The following is a 24009-nucleotide window of genomic DNA, read 5'->3' as shown; positions in this document are numbered from 1 at the left end:
TCAAGATAAAACATATTCATATATAAAGTATACATTCAGTATTCATGGTGTGTGCACACCTTAAAGCTTCTCTATTCTTATAATACTAAATGTCAAAACTCTACTAAACTTCGTAGAATAGGATCAGTTATCATAGGTAATCTCAAATTAAAATGACTTTCTTCATCATACTTCATATGTAGTTCTATGAGATATATAAAGTTACACTGTAACTGCAAGTTAATTATTGTAATTTGCTTTATTTTCAAGTAAAAAAAATTGCTATAAACTTTTTGTGTAAAATATTTTCATATGTTTTACATGAATGACTGCTCTATTAGAGTAGTCCAATCTTATGTAAAAAGATTTGTACAAGTTTTGCATACGAAAATTATTTTACAACAAAAAAAGCAAATTACGGTATTGACTAGTGTATTAAATTAATTATAATTATGAGCAGCAATAAAGTGGGGATCTAAGCAGGCAGATGCAACAATAGAGCGAGAGAAAGGGCACCTCCTCTCAATGTATCCTTAGAGTCATTCACAATCATTTAAAACTAAACAATAGTGGTTTAATGATGTGTTACTCAGTGGTGAATCCAGAGAGGGCACAAAGGCATGTGCTGTTCCCCTCACCCTTCTCCATCATCCACAATAGAGCAGTCAATTAGTATAACAAAAAATTTTGACAGAAAGAAGAAAAAGTTAACCAATCCACACTGCTAGAGCTTTAGTCAGTTAGTGTCTAAACACCCATCATGAAAAATTAGAAGTTGGTGAATTTAACAGATTTAAAATTCATCCTTCCATCAAAATTTCCTGTCATCCAGCAGAACAGTTACCACATACATAATCCTCTATTTACTAGGAGGCTTATTATGTATGTGCCCATGGCATAGTGCTACAAATGTAAGCTTTATAGTGAGCAGTGGGTGCCCTTTGCCTACCATATTAATTCAGGGGCATAAACTATTCATAGAAGTCACTTACATCTATATATATACAATTCAAGACCATGCATGCACTAAGAACACATGGCCACATTAATGTCCACAATTTAGATATTTGCATACAAATAATACTAAATACAAATACAAAATAAGTCAATAACCTTTGGGTGGCTGCACCCTCCATATCCCTTACATATATGTATATACGTACTACACTGGTGCACTACCCCTTCAAATTCCAAACCCTGTACTGATACACCTCTAAGTGTTAAAAATGACTTTCTATGGATGGTAGCACCTAAAATTGCTGTAGTGCTAACACTTATAAAGTGCTAATTTTTTATTGTGCAGCAGAACCCCTAGATCTAGACTAGGTCACCATGTTCTGTTTTTGTAGTGAATCAATCATACAAAGGGGGATGACATCAACTAGAATCCCACAAAAAACTTTGCAATCCTGTGGAAATATCATGATGAAATCTGGCAAGTGAATTAATACATTTTTCTGTACATTTTTGCATACTCTTGCTTCATCAATGTTAGGTATAGTACTTGAAAGTATTTGTAAAAGTATTTGAAATCAGTTTGAAATCCAAAAATAATAAACCGGAATATTGGTTCAGGATTTAGCATCTTGGCCAAAATTGTGTGGGATTTGAAAACTCATACAGGATTCTTTATATTAGTTGGTGTCAGACCCATTGGGTCATTGCAATTGCAGCTCATACATAATGGTAGCATAACAACTTCAAATACCATAATAGCCTAAATATTTCAAGAGTAGGATGAGCCTTATTTCAATGGTGGTGATAATTTTTTTGTGGATTTGCAAATTTCATGGATTTTCAAGCAAACCCATTTGTAATATGTGTTGATTACAGATAATGTTTCTTTACTGTTTCCTTCAAAACCTCAAAATCAAAATATATATATATTCACCCTCAAAATATTTTGGCTATACAGTACAATTTCAAATAAATTTGTGACATCTGAACATGCTCCTCTAACTAAAGAAAGTGTCGTTATGGAAAACCAAACCTTAGTATGATTTCCTTGCATAACAACCAGTAAAAGTAGAAGGCGCAGAGGACAGGCTCTCGCCAAAAGTGAGTTTGTTATCCCTTAATCTCCCAGCATCTATTTTCCCATATATTTTTGCATCTAAATGAAATATTTTTTTGTAGCTTGATGGAAAGTGCTTTGTCTAAACCACTCATTTTTATTGGTTCAGTAACTTCTTAGCAATATAAATTTCCAAGAATCTTGTTTATACAAGATGACAATACATTGCTATTTATATTCCTATTCTTTCATGCACCAATAAATAACCTTATTCCTGTCATAAAATCAGTATACCATAATTCGCTTTATTTTTGTGCAAAAATTTTTCGTGATAAAATTTTTGGTGTAAAAATATTTTTGTATGGTTTACCTGAATGACTGCACTATTAGAGTAGTTCAATGTTATGTAAAAATTTTCGTGTAAGAAATTTTCACACAAGCTTTTGCATACAAAAATTATTTTACAATGAAAAAAAGCAAACTACGGTAGAATCATTCTTTTCTGCTCCAATTTTTTTGAATATTGTGACAATTAATGAAACACCAAAAATTGCCAATAAATGTACCATACTTTTGGTAAAGAATATTGAAAATATTTTTTACAATACATCTACCACAATTCTAATTTAATGGTCACACTAATGAATGTAGGAGTAATAATGTGGAGTAGTATAAAATGATTGTGCAATACTTGGGAGATTAAGGATTAAAGTAGCATGAAATGGTAGTCATGCACTGCATAGTTTAGCGCTCTAGTCTTGTGACTATACGTGCATGTGATCATGGCGGTGTTCAGGCTGACAGATATTTTTGCTGTGGGGCCAGACCCCAGCTACTCTCCAGTCTCCACACAGTGATCATTAGTACCGGTTGTGAGAGAATTTCAAATAGCAGACTTGTTCTAGAATCTTACAAAGTCCCGCAGCTATAACTGAATAAATAGTCCATACTTTGGGCATTGCAGTGACACAGACCTCATGCAGTGGTCCACTTATTCAATTACTGTGAAACTTTGCAAGATGCCAGAACAAGTCAGCTATTCAAAATGTTTCAGATCCGTGCTTGTAATCTCTAATCCATAAGTGCTGTGCGGAGAGTAGAGTCTGGCCACATGATCGTTTTAAGGGCTAACTTGTTATGCTCTAATCATTTGCAGTAACTTCATTTTCGACACTATCACAAGCAAACAAGCACCTCTGCAATCAATCCACTCACTGCGGACAATTCTCACGATATGCAGCACAAGAAGCCATTGGTGCACTGCCCACAAATCAATACCTACAGTAACACGGTAGCAAATAAAGAAATGGAGGACAAAGGTAAGTCTTTTGATCCATGTAGGATGCATGTCTCAAGCTTACACAACATCAACAATGAAGAAATCAAGTTTGTAGCATTTACCATAGTCAGTTATGCTTGATCAAAGTCAGTCAGTCAGTAGAAAATTCAATTAAATTCATTGCAACTTAATGGAACCTTATGGGTTGAAAGGAAAGCTGGATATCAAATGTTTTGGTCATAAAGTGCAAATCTTGCATTTGTGCATTGTAATGATAGTCTGTGCATGTGAGCTATATAATGTAATAGATTAACATACCTCCTGATTGGCTGGTTATTATCATTTTCACTATCAATTGCAATTTCAGACTCAGACATCAACTGACCTTTAGCCAGAAAGCCCCAAAACAGGATGAATGGAATTATGATCAAAGCAAATATGATAATAGGCTGTGCAGATGGTATAAAAGTGGAAGTATGTTCCAGGTTAGCAATCAATACTACTATTACAATCACTAAAATGATTGTATCCAGCATGTTCAACAAATCAGATTTATACGGTTTTATCAAGTAATGTATTGGTACCACTAGAAGAAAAACTAACAATATACAATATGTTCTGAATTGAAAATCAACAACAAAATGTGTAAATAAAAGAACCACCAGTCGACATGTCAGATAGTAAGCCACAAAACATTGCCATTTATCTCTGTAACTTCCTTGAAATTGATTTAACAATGGCCTGATTTTGTCAAACTTGTTGTATAACTGGCAATTTCTAAGAAATGGCTCAATGAAAAGAATGCTTGGAAATCCAACTACAAAAAATAAGCACAAAATTGCTGCAATGAAGTACACTACATGTCTGCGACTGAAGTAAGTTATAGTTGGTGATAAATGACAGTAGTAACCATCAATACCATCAAATGTCAATGGTTTTAATAACTGAATGGAGGTTGATGTTAGTGACGTATAAGACAACAATAGCAGAATACAGAAAGTTCTTATAAAATTCTGGTCATTAGACATCATAAATAGTATAAGTAAAATAGCTATCACATGGATGTAATTGATAACTTGTTGATCAATCCCACTTAATCCTTCAATGAAACAAAAACTTCCAAAAATTGGTGGGGAAAGTTTGGTGAGACTAGATAATATTTCAATTAGCATTTTGGAAAACCTCAAGTCCAATTTACTATCCAATAAATCATCCACTATACTGTAATAAAACATTATTCCATACAAATATTCCAAAGGTATTTGAAACTTTGAATAGATTAATATAATTGTTATCCAATATAATATTGTCAATGTAATCACCAATGCAGTTGTCCACCGTGTACAATCAGAATTACTAACGCATCTGGGTGTGCTGTATGCTAGAGAATAATTTTCTTTACAGTTACTACAGGCAGCTCCTTCTCTATGTGGTCCACACTGATCATTTATGTCTATCGGCAGGAGATGATATCCATGACTGGTTAGTGGGAATTCAGTTTCCAAAGATAAGTAACGAATTTGACAATAGTTGTTGGGACATATTGATACTGTGTGCTTCCCTGATACAGTACCAAACCAGTATCCTTGTTTAATCTCAGCATAATGTTTCTGACACTGGATGACATTATGCATTGTTGCAGACAGGTAACATGAACATTCTTTACTGTTAATGTCAAATACATATCCATTGAAGCATGACTGCAGTCTTATTATCAGTGTAGTTGATTGATATTCATCAAGGCGTACATCAGGAGTAGTTATACTAAAGTGCATTGTACGATCATCATTAATATCAGTTATATGCTTAAAAACAATAATGCCTCGATCTTCAATTATATTGCCTGATGTTGGTGTGTATTCAGTGCAATTGGTACACTGGACTTTGGTGTATACATTATCAATTTTTCTGCTATAGTAATCCCGCACTGTAGTTCTTAAATGTATTTCCAGCCCTAACATGACTGGAAGTATATAGTGACACACATCATTATAACAGCCACTTAACTCATAGTTATGGTAGCCATTTAACTGGTTCCAATGACTGACAGGTAGCCCATAATAGCTTTTTATTTTATCAAATTGTATGTGATATGGTGAAACTTGTGGTGGACAGTTAATGGTATTACATTTATTTTTAGATTTGGCTTGAGTGGAATTGATGTATACAGTGTTGCCAGCAATGCTAGCTGAATTGTTAGAAAAGCTGGAAGGATGCAAATATGACAAACACTCATCTCCACTATCATCACTGTTAAAAAATATAGCTCCTCCATAAAATTTGGCATGGTTGGAAGTAAAATTTGTTGTACCTATATTTAAACATCCATTATTAACTTCAATGGCACCACCATTATCTGCAGTGTTGTCTTCAAATAGCACCTGGGAGGATTCAGCAACTGTACAAATACTTGATGAAATTGACAAAGCAGATCCATTATTGCCAGTAAAGTTTGATGATTCTAGTATTATTCTATGCTGAGTTGGTCCAAACCACTTTGATTGTCCTTGAAAGTATACAATACCCATTTCTCCAATGTTGTAATCAAAGATACATGTGGTTACTTTTATTGTTACAGTGGTCTTTATATTTGGTGCAATCATATGAAGTAATGCACCATTAACACTAGTGTTATTGGAAAATTTACAGTTCTCAATAGCAAATTCTCCGGAATTTGGTATTGTGATGTGTAGAACTTTGCCACTATTTGATTCAAAGTAAACATTAGAAATTCTAAACGATTGAATACATAGATTCACACATTCACTGTAACCTTTATTTCCTTGAAACCACACCTGATCAAGGCTAATGACACCTGATTGTCCACATCCAATATCTACGTCTAATACTGTGTTGTTATTATTTACAAATCTTGAATTAGTTACAGTAATAGAAACATCTGGTTTGTTATATGCATGAATACGCAAGACGCTGCCACACCCTTTCTGAAACACTGACTCCTGTATTAGAATATAAGATGTAATTTTATCACCATACAGATCTACTGTCAGAGAGCTGCATTTGGTAACACTGGATGTGTAAATGTTAAGTGGCAAACTCAAATCAGAATAGCCAATGATATTAACCTCAAAACAAGAAAAGGCTGAGTTGTAAATTGAAACTTCAAATGTTCCATCCCTGACAGATATTTTCTGCTTTGCTATAACTTCACACCCTATTGTAGCTTCTTTCCCCAAATATTTGCTATTACTCACATAGAGAGAATGGTCTCCTGATATATCTACATTGCTCTCAACAGATTCCTTAAACACACAATTGACTATGGAAATGCTGGATGCTCTAAAGGTGAGTGTTATATTGCATCGGTCCCATGTGATTTCTTGAACTTGGACATCGCTACATGACTTGCAGTATACACCTCCTTTGTTGTTACACAAAATAGAAGCACCATTACTAGCTATTACAATGCTATGGAGATACCCTGATCCCATCTCAGCATTATTATCAAGTGTAACTGATTCTGATGCAATGATTAGTATGGAATCATTTTCTAGATGTCGTAAAGCACTGTAAAGAGAACCACAAGGACATTTTGCATGTTGACAGCACTCAGTGCTAATGTTTCCATCATTATTAACAGTTATCACTTTACTCTGGACACAACATGCAAAGCAGTTGAGCACAATAAAATAAATAATTGCTTGAGCTTCCATGAACTATGAATATATAAAATACATGTGTTTAAAAACCACAATTTTAATTATAACAGATACATATTTTTAATTTGTATTTATGATACTATACACACAAATTAACGATAGCAGAACTGTAAATGAAATAAGCTGTGCTATTGGTTTACAGTAATCCAAGAAACAACAGTCCAAACTGTGTGGGTACATTTTATAGTAAGTATTGGTTGACTGACAATTATGTAATATTGTATATAGTTTACTATTGGACATTCCTGTATATATATACAAGTATAGTTCTATCTAATACTTTAAGATAGACTAGTGAATGCTAGCACATGACAGTGTGATCAGCTTGAGGTAAAAGATCTGCTACTATACTTTACATATATCCTTTTCGTGTGGGAGTTCAAATGTGCTGTTCAGAGTTTAACCAACATGTTGCCCAGGCTACATAATAGATGTAGATATATTGATATATCCTGGACAATACACTAATTTGCTAATGTCTTTGATGCCCAGCCAGTTAAAAGATATGGTATGCTTTGGACTTGTTATATTGAGTGACACAGAGCTTTAGGCCAGGCAAAGTTGATTCTATATTGTGAAATTTTTTTTAATAAAGCACAAGAGCATCATGTCTCATCCATAAAATACCTTGGTGTGATAATCAACAGTAACCTTACCATGTCACCTACATTGCTCAAAAAGCAAACAATGTCAGAGCTTTCTTGCTAAAACATTGTCTTCCATCAGTCAAGATAAATATTATGAGTCGTACATGCGTCCCATTTTAGAATACTACTCCACTGTGTGGTCCCCCCACATATCTCAGGACAATCACAAGCTAGAATCAGTTCAATGCTGTATGACTAGATTTGTCTTAAATGACTTTGTACACGTCCAGTGTCACCCGTATGCTTGAGAGCCTCCACTGGGACACACTGGTACAACACCACACCCAAACTAAGCTAATAACTCTATACAAAATTGTAAATAATATCCTTCACATTCCAATTACCCACAATATTTTAATCCAACTTATCCAATACGCAACCACCGTACTCATCACTTCAAAGTTCCATCAGCCAGATTACTTCCCCTCGTCAATCGTACTCTACCAATGAACATTGTTTTATCACTTGACATTGAAATTTTCAAAGACAGACTAAATCGTCATTTTGCATCACTACATAAATAGGTCAACTGTAATTATTCTGATATGTATGTGATACTCATGTTGAGTTTGTACATCATTGATAAATAATAATGATAAGAGCAGGTAGTCATTCTCATAATTTTATGGAGATTGAGAAAATGTGCTATATGTCCAAAGTCACTAATCCAATTTACCTACTAAGCCATAGTTATACAAAAATGATACAATCAATTATGTATAAGTGCACTGCTACTGGACTGCATGAGTGATATTTCAGAGTCTCCAAAAAAGAGAAAGTGTTGTATAATAAGTCTTGAAGTCCTCAGTACTCATCCCAGACTGTCTGTGACAGGTGAAGTAAATCATAAGTTACTGAACAACACAGGATAAGTTATTGACGTGAGTCTGAGATGAAACCAAGGACAAGTGTTAATAACTAAGATATTCTACAACTGCTGTGATCACTGGCTTATATCCAAGTAAAAGATTGTAGGTACTTTGATGTATATGGCTTCATATTCAGCTTGCATAAACATGCTAAAGGATGCTATATATATAGCTAATTGTCTTACCTTACAATGCATGCAATCTTAATAAGTTGTACCTGGCTGTTTTATTAGAATATTGACTGTTGTGTTAGAGTATCTCAAGTTAAATAGATGGGAATCCAAAATGCATGGAAGTTTCAGCCCACATAACCACCTATTCTACTCCTATGTATAAGCTACATATATGCTAACCACTGGTATATTATTGTGAAAATAAGTATGCCACACACAATTCTAGTGATAAAACAATGAGTGATAAAACAATGAGTGATAAAATATTTGGAACAATCTTGAAATAGCTACCATGTGGAATGGTTATGATTTAATTATAGTGCATGATTAAATTTTATACGTGATAGCAAAAGTAAATAATAAAAGAGAAAGAGTGTCTAACTCCAGTATGCACCATCAAAAATGACAGCCACAAATCTTTCTGGATATTATAGTAAATTCATGCTTATTATATAAATGCTGATTGAGTGAGTTAACACTTTAAGAGGTGGTGACTTTAAGTAGCCCCTTGAAAATTAGTGTATGCATAGTAACACCCTTCCTGTAAATTCAAGGAAAGCCCGTGGATTTGTGGCTGTCCCATGTATCTTGTTGATGGTTAAAGGCTGGGAATTGTTGGTGGCCTGCTTTGTGCCATGCAGCCAGAACAAGTCTTCAGTCTGGTTTGGTACAGCACACATGCTGTTGCAATGGTGCTTGGCTCAATATGAGCAAGCAATATTTCTTAGCTGCTTTGTGGCTGCGTTAGTGCATGATTGTGGTTGCTAATGTGAGATCCTTCTCTTTCATCAAGCTGTCTACCATCTCTGCATCTCGCAAGCCCTCAATGATCTGGTCTCTCAAACGTTTTTGCACACATGCATCTTGCATGTATTAATAAGCTCACACAAAACTATTAAAAATCATTGAAAGGCAGTTGTTGAAGTAGTGGGTACTGCTGAAACTGGTAAATTAGTGTGGTTCCACGTATGCCGAAATGGGTGTGACTTACTGCAAAAAAAGGTGTGGCTTACTGACTAGACTAGAACTCGTACTCGATTAGTGGGCGTGGCTCCACGTAAGCTTGCAGACAGCAGCAGACATGAATTCGTGCGCAGCCATTGATAAATGGACGAGTATGCCTACAGACAGCAAATAATCCTGAAAATAGGTGTGGAAATTGAAGCACAGATATTCGAGTACAGTAGGCGTCTATGGAAGCAGGACCAGAATATTCTTTAAGGCGAGTCAGTACAGCATCGTACTTACGCCATTCGCCAATTTTTCAGTGAGAACATTTCGCTTCCAAATTTGAGCGAACACAACGATTGTTGTCATGTTACCATAGTTATGATACTGCAAATGGCGGGCAACTCCTTCGCAATGAAATTAACAGTAAAGGTCTATGGGTGTGGCTGCCTCTGGTGCTGGCATCTTGCTACGCACAGCAACTAAAATTAGTTCAATATGATGTGTGTCATCATCGCCGGTTTTGCTTACTGAGTCTAGGCAGCTAAGGTGATAGTCCATTTGACAAGTATTGACAGCCCTGTGTACCTAACTTAAAGACTACTTACTTTCGGCATTGTCGATGCTCTGCTCTTAGCTGCTATGAGAATTGTTTCCGCACTCTAGCTCCACACTGCGTGAACGAGATGATCGCCTTTTCGATTTTCACCTTACGCAATGGATGTGGACCGGCCCACAAATCAAGTTCCACCTTGTGTTCGGGCTCCACCCAGAGTCTATTTAGGTGAAATATTGTAATTGGCATCGTAATTAGTGTGAATTACTACAATAGTAAGTTAACGTTTTGATTATAATCTTCGATCTGCTTTAGGTCGTATTTGCAAATCTTCTATATCTGACTTATCTTGGCTGCAGGCCACTCTACCGTGTTCTATGGGAGGATTGGGTTTGCGTGAAGCTACCAGTACCTCTTCAGCAGCCTTTTTTGGCTCTTGTTTCAGCTCCCAAGAATTGTGTTATCGTCTGCTCCAGTCTTTTAGTGGGGGTCCTGACGTGTTTCCTTCCATCCCGGATCAGGATGTTGCTACCTCAATTCTGCTGCCCTTGATTAACAGCGATTCCCTTCCTGATCTTATCCATCCAGCTTGTGGGCAGCGTGTTTTCCAACATGAACTTGATATTGCTCGTCAGACCCTTTCGCTTAATTCACTTACCATTCGGGACCAAGCCAGAATTCGTTCAATTTCTGCTGACCCCTGTACCAGTTCATGGCTTCGGGCCATTCCTTGTGATTCTTTAGGCCTATCCATGTCCTCACAGGAGTTTGTATGTTCTCTTCGATACTGGCTTGGTGTCCCTCTCTTTTCTGCCACTTCTCCAGTTCGCTGCCCATGTGGTAGTGTTGTTGATCAATTTGGTGATCATCTGCTGGGCTGTGGACATGGACCCATGCGTATACGTAGGCATGATGCTTTATGTGATGTGATATATCATGCTTTACTTCAGGACAACACTGGTTGCCGTAAAGAGCAACGGTGTGCTGGTTCCCGATTGGATCGCCCGGGTGATGTTTTTCACCCTGACTTTGTGCATGGGAAGCCTGCGTACTTCGATGTTACTGTGCGTTGTCCATTACAAGAATCTCTGTTGGGTCGGTCTGCAGTTTCAGCAGGTGTGGCTGCTGCTAAGGGAGAAGAAGATAAGGATGCTCACCATGATGAGCTTGTACAGGCTGCTGGAGGTGTTTTTGTCCCCCTGGTGGTTGAGTCCTTGGGTTTGTGGTCTGCTGCTGGTCATCCTGTCTTGCAGGATATTGCTTTGAGGACAACCACCAGGAGTGGCATTTCTCGTGGCCTAGCATACCGCCATCTGCTAGAGCAACTCTCTGTTTGTCTGTGGCGCCACAATTCCCGGACATTTTTACATCTATTTAGCCTGTTGCCTGGCAGACCTTTGTGGGAGTTGAACTCTGTTTCATGCTCCCACTCCCTGCAGTTTGGCCAGTAGTCTGCAGGGCTTTCTTGTTAAGGCCCCTGTCCGGGGGTTTTGCTGTGTGTATGCTGGCGGTCCATGCGGCGTTTTTGTAGGCCTGTGTAGGCTCTGTAGGTTTAGCTGCTTTTTCTTTCCTCTGCTTTTTGTCATTTATAAATTAAATTAGGTTTAACTTCTAGCTAGAGAAAAAAAATAATAAAAAAATAACTCAGTGGTTTGTACTCCGATTCTTCTGTACTACTGCAAGGACTTTCTATGATGATTATTCCAGCTACATACTGATTTTCAGCTCATTGCTCTAAGCGGTTTGCCTGATAGACACGAAAACTAATAGTATTTTTATTCATAAAATTCGATCGCGTAATTTTGACACAGGTTGGGTTTTGTGTCATATCTCCTTGGTCTTTATCCCGATTCCTTTCAAACCACAAAAAGGCACTCCTACGATGGTTGCTCCATCTACATAGCAATTTTAAACTGATTCCTCAAAGGCGTTTACCCTGTAGGCGTGACAGACCTTCGACCTTATTTTACGCAAATAATCGGTCATAACTCCGTGAATGTTTATCGGATTCCTACCAAAGTTGGTACAGAGATCCGCCTTCATGAGCCCTTTAAGTGTGCCAAATTTCAGCCCGATCCGAGCACGCATTCGTGTTTTATGGCGGATTTTGCGAAGTGTGCAAAATGAAGTAGAAGAAAAAAACGAAGAAATTAAAACGAAATTGTGTTCGCTCGTATCTCGGAAATGGCTGGAGCGATTGCCTTCAAATTTGGTGTGTAGACTCCCCCTGCTGGCTGGCACCTCTCTAGCAAATTTGGTTCCAATCGGATAAGGGATCACAGAGCTACATAGGTGTGAAAATTGCGTTTTCTTTCCGCTTCCTGTCAGTGGCGTAGCCAAGGGTGGGCATGGGCGGGCATTTGCCCAACCATCACAGTTTCTTGCCACAAACTTTTACCCAATCATCACAAGTAGCTTAAGATTCATGCGAGGATTCACAGCAGCACACAAAACAACCCAACTTTAATACTGTAAAGCGTAAACGTGTACCTCATTTGTTGAATCATGACTTCGAAGAAGAGATCGAGATAGATGGTTTATCACGTGATCCATTACTCGGAAAATCCCTTAGGAAGTCCCTATAATTACAGTTCATGTAGCCGCACGTGCCACGCTCCTTGGCGGTTTAAATTCGAAATTTAAAATGGAGTCGAACTATATATCTAATTCACAGTGAGTGATAATCGTCAGTAGGATTCAGTGTGGATGGTGCTGGCAGCAAAAAATTTCGTTCCAGTGGACTTGTCTTTTTTTGATAAGGAAAGTACCGTATAGCCTAACTTACTGCTGATGAAAGAAAATGGGAAAACGTACTCTTCTAGATAACAATAATGGCATATGCAAATGGCGCTGGAAATGGAGGAAAGGTCACGTCATTATAAAGTGTCACGTGCACAATTTGTACTGATTAACCGAGTTGTGGTTTACACCAGATCCTTTACAATAAGTCTGGGACGAAGCTTTCTTGGCATGCCGATATTTGTGATAAGATTCATTATAGTTCATAAATTAGCGCCCCCGGTCTTCATTTTGGGCCATGTGGCGTTTACTTAAAAAAGCATTACATATCACTGGTGGTTGGTCTGTAAGCTATACTGTTGATTGTAGTAAACATGTGATAAACTGTTTACATTGTTGATCTAGGTTCAGCAGTTTGATGTCACGTGATGCTCGACTACGACGATCGTCGGTGGATTCCTGCCCTACAAGCAGGGCCGCCCAGAGAAATTAAGGGGCCCAGGGCAAAGAGTTAAAGTGGGGCCCTTCACCCAAGTTGTAAGGTGAAGGCCAAAAAAAAAAAAAAAAGGTCACAACCTGCTGGCAATGACAATAACTACCCAGCACCAACCATATCTCCTTATCTATAAGCTTGCTACACTGCTCCTCTAAAGAATACTGTGACTGCTCTATTAGAGTATTTAGATCTGACTGCTCTATTAGAGTATATCGATCTTTTAAACAGGTATTCATGGGGCCTCCTGGGGCCCCTTTCAGGCTGGGGCCCGGGGTAAAATACCCCAGTTACCCCCCCCCCCCCCCCTGTGGGCGGCCCTGCCTACAAGTTTAATAGAATAGCATATAGCTAGTAAATGTTTGCATGCATGCAAGCAGCATTTGTTTACACCATAGCATAGGTAGGTGTAGGCTATGTGTGCATGCACTTTTCATTTTTCTTTGATAATGTCTCGCATAAAAGTGAGCGTGTTTCTCGTGTGTGTAGTTAACTAAGTTGATGTTATGCCCAACCATCAAATATTGGCTGGCTACGCCCCTGCTTCCTGTTAATATCGGATGGCTGCAGGTTCGAGGCTACCTAGGTCCAGTCATGGATTTTTTCTCCTTTCTCCAACTTTTCAAACACACCTTAAGTAGTTAAAGTCTAAGTAGCTAAAGTCTTTGAGCAAGCTGTAGGACCAGGTGTCCTACAGACCTTCAGCACTTGTGCTGTAAAGCATTAATAAATAAATATACTCACGGGTGGCACGCCGGCTTCTTAGGCCGCACGACACACTACCGTGTGTCTTGATGTATATATATATCTAATCAAGCTGTAAAAAAAGGTGCGGCCCCCAAAAAGGCCATGGTGAAAAAAGATGTGAAATCCGGGTGGCGGCCAAGAAATGGCTGTGATGGTAGGTTAATGGTTACATTTTAATAACAACAATTCAGGTGAATTTGGTGCCAAGACCAAGCGGCACAAAATTCACCTGAATTGTCGTTATTAAAATGTAACCATTAACCTACCATCACAGCCATTTCTTGGCCGCCACCTTGGATTTCACCATGGCCTTTTTGGGGCCGCACCTTTTTTACAGCTTGGCTGTTTTTGATTAGATATCACTTCTTTTTATATTTGTATACTGCAAAGCCGGCCTATGGCTGGCTTTGGGGCTTTTTTAACCCATGTGTTTTTTTCTTTACTACAGGAAGAAGAAAAGAACTTGAAGAATTTTAGTACTTCAATTATTTTGATTTTGCTAGTAATTATACAAATTATATACATATATTTATTACATGCCCATTATTTCCCACAGGATATTTTTTTGCAGCTGATCTCTCTACTGGGTGACTTGAAATGTAGCTGAACTATATACAGGATGGTTTCTTTGTAGCTGAACTCTCTACAAGGTAACCTCTTCTAGCTGGTCTCTCTACAGGGTATTTTGTTTCTAGCTGAACTCTCTACAGGGTGATTTTGTAGCTGAACTCTCTGCAGGGTGATTTGTTTGCAGCTGAACTCTCTACATGATGGTTTCTTTGTAGCTGAACTCTCTACAAGGTGACTTCGTCCAGCTGATCTCTCTACGGGGTGATTTGTTTCTAGCTGAACTCTCTACAGGTGATTTGTTTGCAGCTAAATTCTCTACATGGTGCATGGTTTCTTTGTAGCTGAACTCCCTACATGATGGTTTCTTTGTAGCTGAACTCTCTACAAGGTAACTTCTTCTCTACAGGATGATTTGTTGTAGTTGAATTCTCTACAAGGTGGTTTGTATGAGGCTGAACTCTCTACATGGCGGTTTCTTTGTAGCTGAACTCTCTACAGAGTGATTTGTTTGCAGCTGAACTCTCTACATGATGGTTTCTTTGTAACTGAACACTCTACAAGGTGACTTCTTCTAGCTGATCTTTCTACAGGGTGAATTGTTGTAGCTGAACTATCTACAAGGTAACTTCTTCTAGCTGATCTCTATACAGGGTAATTTGTTTGTAGTTGAATTCTGTACAGGTGGTTTCTTTGTAGCTGAACTCTGTACATGATGGTTTCTTTGTAGCTGAACTCTTTACAAGGTGACTTCTTCTAGCTGAACTCTCTACGGGGTAATTTCTTTGTAGCTGAACTCTCTATATGATGGTTTCTTTGTAACTGAACTCTATACAAGGTAACTTCTTCTAGCTGATCTTTCTACTGGGTGATTTGTTTGCAGCTGAACTCTCTACATGGTGGTTTCTTTGTTGCTGAACTCTCTACAAGGTGAATTCTTCTACCTGATCTCTCTACAGGGTGATTTGTTTGTAACTGAACTCTGTACAAGTGCGTTTTTGTGGGTGATCTCACTGCAGGTTGATTTGTTTGTAGCTGAACTCACTAAAGGGTGATTTTGCTTGTAGCTGAACTCCTTGCATTGTATCTAGTTTCTAGCTGATCTCTCTACAGGGTGATTTGTTTGTAGCTGATCTCTCTACAAGTTGATTTGTGTGTAGCTGATCTCTCTGCAGGTTGATTAATTTGCAGCCGATCTCTCTACAAGGTAATTTGTTTGTAGCTGAATTGTCTGTAAAGTGATTTATTTGTAGCTGATCTCTCTGCAGGTTGATTTGTTTTAGCTGAACTCTCTACAGTGTGATTTACTTGTAGCTGAACTCCTTACATTGTGTCTAGTTTCTAGCTGATCTCTCTACTGGGTGATTTGTTTGTAGCTGATCTCTCTACAAGTTGATTTGTGTGTAGCTGATCTTTCTACTGGTTGATTTGTTTGTAGCCGATCTCTCTACAGGGTAATTTGTTTGTAGCTGAACTCTGTACAAGGTGCTTTTTTGTAGGTGATCTCACTGCAGGTTGATTTGTTTGTAGCTGAACTCACTAAAGGGTGATTTGCTTGTAGCTGAACTCCTTACATTGTGTCTAGTTTCTAGCGGATCTCTCTACAGGGTGATTTGTTTGTAGCTGAACTCTGTATAAGGTGATTTGTTTGCAGCTGAACTCTCTACATGGTGGTTTCTTTGTTGCTGAACTCTCTACAGGGTGTTTTGCTTGTAGCTACTCTCTACAGGTTGATTTGTTTCTAGCTTATCTCTCTACAGGTTGATTTGTGTGTAACTGATCTCTCTACAAGCTGATTTGTTTGTAGCTGAATTCTCTGCAAAGTGTTTTGTTTGTAGCTGACCTCTCTTCAGGGTGATTTGTTTCTAGCTGATCTCTCTACAGGGTGATTTTTTTGTAGCTGACCTCTCTTCAGGGTGATTTGTTTCTAGCTGATATCTCTACAGGGTGATTTTTTGTAGCTGACCTCTTTTCAGGGTGATTTATTTCTAGCTGATTGCTCTACAGGTTGGATTGTTTGTAGCTGAACTCTCTACACGGTGATTTGTTTGTAGCTGAACTCCTTACATTGTGTCTAGTTTCTAGCTGATCTCTCTACAGGGTGATTTGTTTGTAGCTGATCTCTCTACAAGTTGAATTGTGTGTAGCTGATCTCTCTGCAGGTTGATTTGTTTGTAGCCGAGTTCTCTACAAGGTAATTTATTTGTAGCTGAACTGTCTAAAAGGTGATTTGTTTGTAGCTGATCTCTCTGCAGGTTGATTTGTTTTAGCTGAACTCTCTACAGGATGATTTATTTGTAGCTGAACTCCTTACATTGTGTCTAGTTTCTAGCTGATCTCTCTACAGGGTGATTTGTTTGTAGTTGATCTCTCTACAAGTTGATTTGTGTGTAGCTGATCTCTCTGCAGGTTGATTTGTTTGTAGCCGATCTCTCTATAGGGTAATTTGTTTGTAGCTGAACTCTCTATAAGGTGATTTGTTTGTAGTTGATCTCTCTGCAGGTTGATTTGTTTTAGCTGAACTCTCTACAGGCTGATTTGTTTGTAGCCGATCTCTCTACAGGGTAATTTGTTTGTAGCTGAACTCTCTACAGGGTGTTTTGCTTGTAGCTGATCTCTCTACAGGGCAATTTGTTTGTAGCTGATCTCTCTACAGGGTGATTTTGTTGTAGCTGACCTCTCTTCAGGGTGATTTGTTTCTAGCTGATCTCTCTGCAGGGTGATTTTTTGTAGCTGACCTCTCTTCAGGGTGATTTGTTTCTAGCTGATTGCTCTACAGGTTGATTTGTTTGTAGATGAACTCTCTACAGGGTAATTTACTTGTAGCTGAACTCCTTACTTTGTGTCTAGTTTGTAGCTGATCTCTCTACAGGGTGATTTGTTTGTAGCTGAACTCCTTACATTGTGTGTAGTTTGTAGCTGATCTCTCTACAGGGTGATTTGTTTGTAGCTGATCTCTCTACAAGTTGATTTGTGTGTAGCTGATCTCTCTGCAGGGTGATTTGTTTGTAGCCGATCTCTCTACAGGTAATCTGTTTGTAGCTGAACTCTCTATAAGGTGATTTGTTTGTAGCTGATCTCTCTGCAGGTTGATTTGTTTTAGCTGAACTCTCTACAGGGTGATTGCTTGTAGCTGAACTCCTTACATTGTGTCTAGTTTCTAGCTGATGTCTCTACAGGGTGATTTTTTTGTAGCTGAACTCTCTTCAGGGTGATTTGTTTCTAGCTGATCTCTCTACAGGTAGATTTGTGTTGATTTATTCATTGCTGATCGCTCTAAAGGTTGATTTGTTGCAGCTGAACACCCTGCAAAGTGTTTTGTTTGTAGCTGATCACTCTAAAGGGTAATTTGTTTGTAGCTGAACTCTCTCCACAGTGACTTGTGTGTAGCTGAATTCTGTGTAACTGAATTCTCTAGAGAGTGACTTAATTGTAGCTGAATTCTCTACACAGTGCATGACTTGTTTATAGCTGAACTTTCTTCAGTGTGACTTGTAATGTTCTGAATCTCTATAGTGATATATTTGCTTAACTCTCCACATGGTGACTGTCTTCTTGCTGAACTGTCTATAAGATTAACTGTTTGCAGCTGAACTCCCTACAGAATAACTTGTGATGTAATAAAATTCTATAATGGAGTAAATAAATTAGCCAAATGCTCTATTAGGGTGACTGTTCTATTAGAGTATCTCGATCTCGCATTTGCTACACGGAGTTGGCTTTCGAATCATAACTCAGTGGTTTGTAATCCGATTCTTCTGTACTACTGCAAGGACTTTCTATGAAGATTATTCCAGCTATACACCGATTTTCAGCTCATTGCTCTAAGCGGTTTGCCTAGTAGGCGTGAAAACTAATACTTTTTTATTCATAAAAATCGATCGCGTAATTGTGACACAGGTTGGGTTTTGTGTCATATCTCCGTGGCCTTTATCTCGATTCCTTTCAAACCACCAAAAGGCACTCCTACGATGGTTACTCCATCTACATAGCAATTTTCAACTCATTCCATGAAGCGGTTTACCCTGTAGGCGTGACAACAAATCGATCTTGTTTTACGCGAATAATCGGTCATAACTCCTGAACCATTCATCGGATTTGTACCAAATTTGATGCTAGGATTTGCCTTTGGACTCCCTTTCTGTGTGCCAAATTTCAAGGCGATCGGAGCACGCGTTTGCTTGTTATAGCAATTTTTGCAAGTGTGCGAAAAGACGAAGAAGAAGAAAAAACGAAACTTAGGCAGCTCGTATCTCGGAAATGGCTGGAGCGATTTCCTTCAAATTTGGAATGTAGACTCCCTTGGCTGGCGGGCAACTGTGTAGCAAATTTGGTTCCAATCAGATAAGTGATCACCGAGATACATAGGTGTGAAAATGACGTTTTCGTTCTTTCTTGTCAATATACTCACGGTGTGGCGCGCCGGCTTCTTGGGCCGCACGACACACTATCGTGTGGAAATGGCTGGAGCGATTTCCTTCAAATTTGGAATGTAGACTCCCTTGGCTGGCGGGCAACTGTGTAGCAAATTTGGTTCCAATCAGATAAGTGATCACCGAGATACAAAGGTGTGAAAATGACGTTTTCGTTCTTCCTGTCAATATACTCACGGTGTGGCGCGCCGGCTTCTTGGGCCGCACGACACACTATCGTGTGTCTTGATATATATATATATATATATTGCTATTATTATTATTATTTACCTATACTGTACAACTTCAGAAATGAAGAAAAATGTACAGACAAATCACAAAAAAAAAATAATAATAATAATTCAATACAATAAGTAAATTATAATTTAATTATAGATTTAAATACTTCAAGTGAATTAGAGTCTTTAGCTAGGTTAGGTAAATCATTCCAAAGTGAAATTGTTGCTGGAAAAAATGAGGACTGATATGAGGTCTTTGATGCTTGCAATGATAGGAGGTTAAAAGGATGATAATTTCTTGTACTGGAATATGTTGCAAAGTTAGTATACAAATCAAATGGGATATCAATTTCATTGTGGATAATTTTGTACATCATGGATAATCTTAATTTTAATCGTCTGCTTTCAAGTGATTCCCAGTCCAGCTGGTCCATAAGGTTAGTTACGCTAACAGTAGGGTCACGTGTGTATGTATTGGTCACAAACCGGGCTGCTCTTCGTTGTATCTGCTCTAACCGGGATATTAAGATAGACTGCCAGGGTGCCCACACTGTTGCAGCATATTCGAGTTGGGAACGAATAAATACGGTGTATGCTAATTTCTTAGCATGGATTGAGGCACATGAGATATTACGTTTGAGAAATCCCAATGTTTTGTTGGCTTTAGCTGTTATGTAGTTGACATGCATGTTCCATTTTAGGTCTGATTGGATGATGACACCTAAGTACTTGCAACTGTCAACTTGGGACAAGGGAGAGTTATCCATGTAATAGGTTCTTGAGATAGTATAAAGCTTACTTAGGGTTACACTCATGCTGTGACATTTATCTATGTTGAGTTTCATTTGCCATATCGAGGCCCATTCCATAAAGGAGTTAATGTCACTTTGGAGTAAAATAGCATCTTCTGTACATTTAATTTGTCTGTATAATATGCAGTCATCAGCAAATAGTCTTATTGTGGAGTGTTTGATGACTTCTGGTAGATCATTTATGTATATTGAAAACAGTATGGGACCTAGGACTGTGCCTTGTGGAACTCCGGAAGTAACTGGAATTGGAGAAGAAATTGAGCCATCTATGATTACTTGTTGATGACGATTTGTTAGAAAAGATTTAATCCACTGATAAATATTGTTGTCTATGCCATACCATTTCAGCTTATAAAGTAAACGCTGATGAGGAACCTTGTCGAAGGCTTTGGCAAAGTCTGTATAAATAATGTCGGACTGAATACCATTGTTGTGGTTCAACATCAGATAATGTACAAATGCAATTAATTGTGATTCACAAGATCTATTTCTTCTGAAACCATGTTGCGAGTCAGAGAGAATATTGTTAGACTGTAGATGGTGCATTATTTGTGACGCTAAAATATGTTCAAAGATTTTGCTACTGATAGAAGTTAATGACACTGGTCTGTAATTGGGGGCAGAGCTCTTATCCCCTTTCTTGTGTACTGGGACAATATTAGCAATTTTCCAATCTTGCGGGACTAGGCCTGAATCCAGAGAGTGCTGAAAAATGATTTGGAATATAGGGGCAAGTTCGCTGTGTGCCTCTTTGAGGACCCTTGCACTGATGTGATCAGGACCAGAGGCTTTGTGAACATCTAGGCCAACTAGTAAATTGTCAATGCCAGCTGTGGTGACTACAAAATCATCCAATGGTTGGTAGGGACTTGGTCCTTTGCTAGGCAACCGGGAGGTATCTTCTTTAGTAAAAACCGATTGGAAATGATTGTTAAACACCTCTGTTTTTGCCTGGTTCTCTAATACTTCACTACCATTAACAAACAGTGATGGTATGTTGCATGTGTCCTTTTTAAGGTTTTTAATATATGACCAAAACTTTTTGTTGTGTGTACCCAAAGGTGTAATTATAGAATTGATATAGTTCGAGTGAAGTCGCCTTACTTCTCTTTGTATTTGATGCTTAAGTGACTTATAATGGTCTAGGTACATTGGAGAGTGGAAGGTTTTATATTTTTTGAACAGTCTGTTACGCTTTCTCATTAACCTTCTTAATTCAGGGGTAATCCACGGTGATGTACAACGCTTCCGTGAGATTTTCTTAGGGATATAGAGATCTATGAGCTCAGTGAGTTTGTTATGGAATCTTAACCACAAGGAGTTAGTATCAACTTGTTTCAGATCAATACTAGAGAGCTCTTCATAAAACATCTTCAAACCAAATTTAATAGACTCCCAATCAGCCTTGTTGTAAAGCAAAATGTGTCGCTTATTTTGTTTTAATGTTTTGGGCTTCAAACTAGTATGTATATGAACAATATTGTGGTCACTGAAGCCAGGGGTAATCTCAACTTTGTTAATTTGTGAGGAAGAGTTAGTAAAGAATAAGTCTAGTATATTATCCAGTCTGGTAGGCTCTACAACCATTTGAGATAGACCGTAATTTAGAGTAATGTCAATTAAGTTGTTTTGGATAGTCATATAGCCCAAACCAGGGGTAACAACAGATTCTGTCCAATTCACATGTGGTGCATTAAAATCACCTGCCAGCCAAACAGATGCATTCTCAGATGTTTCAAATAACTTGGCAAGGGAAGTGTCAAGCTGCTCCAATGAGGTTTGGTCAGATATGTGGGCTCTATAATAGGCACAGACATACAATGGTTTTGTGGAATTGTTGGTTTGAATCTTAGCCCATACCATTTCACAAGATGTGTGCAGTTCTATTACTGGTGATGATGAAAGATGGGAACTAATTGCAATTAGGACCCCTCCATAACCATCTGGACGATCATTTCTGAATATGTTATAATTATATTCACTAGGAATCAGTTCATTATGTCAGACGTCATTAGAAAGCCATGTTTCTGTACCAATAACAATGTCAGGTCTCTTTGATTTTAGGTAGTAGAGAAATTCTCCTCTTTTGTTTACGATCGACCTAAAATTAATTATAGATATAGACAAATCATTAGAAACATTTAAACAAGGGGTACTACAACTATTACTTACAGATACGTCAGGAATGAGTATCTGATTCATTTCCAGGGGCAGTGGTGGGATGGGCCGATGTTGCAGTTTGGTTATTCACTAAAACACGGGATTTATACTGGCCTGGGATGTAAGTAACTATTTTTCCATTTCGTATAATAAGGTTGCTTTCACCCTGGCTCCTACGTGTCTGGAGTTGATTGTAAAGTAATTTGTGTGCTTCACGTTCACTTGGGGTCATGTCAAGTTGAATATATATTCTTTTCCATGTACTAGAAAATCTTAGTTTAGGTGCAAGAGATAGTATTTGGTTCTGAATCATTTCATCTTTGAGCTTAATCAGAAGAGAACGTGGTTTATCACCAACTTTTTGACCAAGACGTGTGGATTTCAAAATGGCAGGGTCCATGTCAAAGGTTGATTTGCACAGGTCACAAAAAGAATCAATATCTGCCTTATTATCAGGGCCTAGGGATGCTGACTCAGGGAGATTGTGCACCACAATATTACATTTCCTTCTGTCCCTCTTAGCCAGCTCATCAACTACATTGAATGCTACTGATGTTGGATTAATGGTTGTAGGATATTCTCATACTGTATATATATATATATATATATATTGATATATTCTCAGGGTGGAAATAGTACTGCCTTCAGTGGACCCTGTAAAAAAGATTGTGGAGGGGCTAAAATTATCTATAGCTGTCATTGAGAGCCTAGCTTGAGATACTCTAATAGAGCAGTCAAGATCAAGATACCCTAATAGAGCAGTCACAGTATTCTTCATAGGAGCAGTGTAGCAAGCTACATATGCAGTTAGAAATGAGGAGATATAGTTAGTGGAAGGCAGCTACTATTGCCAGCAGGTAGTTTTTTTTCTTTCTTTTTTTGGTCTTTGACCTACAACTAGGTATGTAACACTTTCACACCTCAGATCAAAGGAATTCTTTATGCTACAGATGTGATGTGGCACACTTAGCAGTGCAACATCTAGATGTCGCACTGCAAAGTGTGCTGACAACTCATTACTGCATTCCACAAACTGTACAGCTTTAATGCTTCTTACTATTGAATACTGTAGTAAAATGTATATGAAACCTATATGAGCAACATCCACTTTACATTGTGGGCTTCAGTGATCTCCTGTGGCCTACAATTGAGCCCTCCTGTGGCTCTCAATTGAGACCAACCGAATCCCACAATCAAAACTGTCTCATGGTGATAAGGTTTCTTATACATTTTGAAAACCTTACATGGTAAGTACTAGTGTTATAGTAAGAGCTAATGTGAAGCTTTGATATAGTAACCATAATGATACATTCAACCACCACAGAGGATCCTGGACAAATGCCAGACCACATTAAAGGCACCCTCAATCACATTAAAGGCATTTAACTTAAAAGTGAATTTAGCAGCTTAAAACTACTGTAAAAGTAACTTGAAAGGGTTAGAACTATTTTAAAAAGCTACTTTGAAGTGTAACATATTAGTTGCAACACTGTAAGTCGTGCATTACCTGATATGTACGCACGATGCCCGAGGGCGAGTGCGTACATATCAGGCAATGCACGACTTACAGTGTTGCAACTAATATGTTACACTTCAAAGTAGCTTTTTAAAATAGTTCTAACCCTTTCAAGTTACTTTTACAGTAGTTTTAAGCTGCTAAATTCACTTTTAAGTTAAATGCCTTTAATGTGATTG

General features: G+C 38.1%; 2 protein-coding genes across 2 annotated transcripts; one reads left to right on the top strand and one right to left on the bottom strand.

Moving 5' to 3' along the window:
• On the bottom strand, positions 1–10346 carry LOC136264414 (uncharacterized). Its single transcript, XM_066059142.1, has 3 exons — positions 10198–10346; positions 3591–6949; positions 1–184 (listed from the first exon to the last, which is right to left on the bottom strand). The coding sequence occupies exons 1-3, from the start codon at positions 10204–10206 to the stop codon at positions 166–168; spliced, it is 3387 nt and encodes a 1128-aa protein (XP_065915214.1). The 5' UTR covers positions 10207–10346; the 3' UTR covers positions 1–165.
• A 176-nt stretch (positions 10347–10522) lies between these two features.
• LOC136264849 (uncharacterized) lies at positions 10523–11365 on the top strand (the record flags this gene model as incomplete). Its single annotated transcript, XM_066059609.1, has 1 exon — positions 10523–11365. A coding segment is annotated over exon 1 (843 nt), but the record flags the coding sequence as incomplete, so codon positions are not given.
• Between the last annotated feature and the right edge of the window lie 12644 nt (positions 11366–24009).

Source organism: Dysidea avara, chromosome 8 (genome assembly GCF_963678975.1).
Source record: "Dysidea avara chromosome 8, odDysAvar1.4, whole genome shotgun sequence".
Taxonomy (NCBI): Eukaryota; Metazoa; Porifera; class Demospongiae; order Dictyoceratida; family Dysideidae; genus Dysidea; species Dysidea avara.
This window is presented reverse-complemented; position numbering and strand designations above follow the sequence as displayed.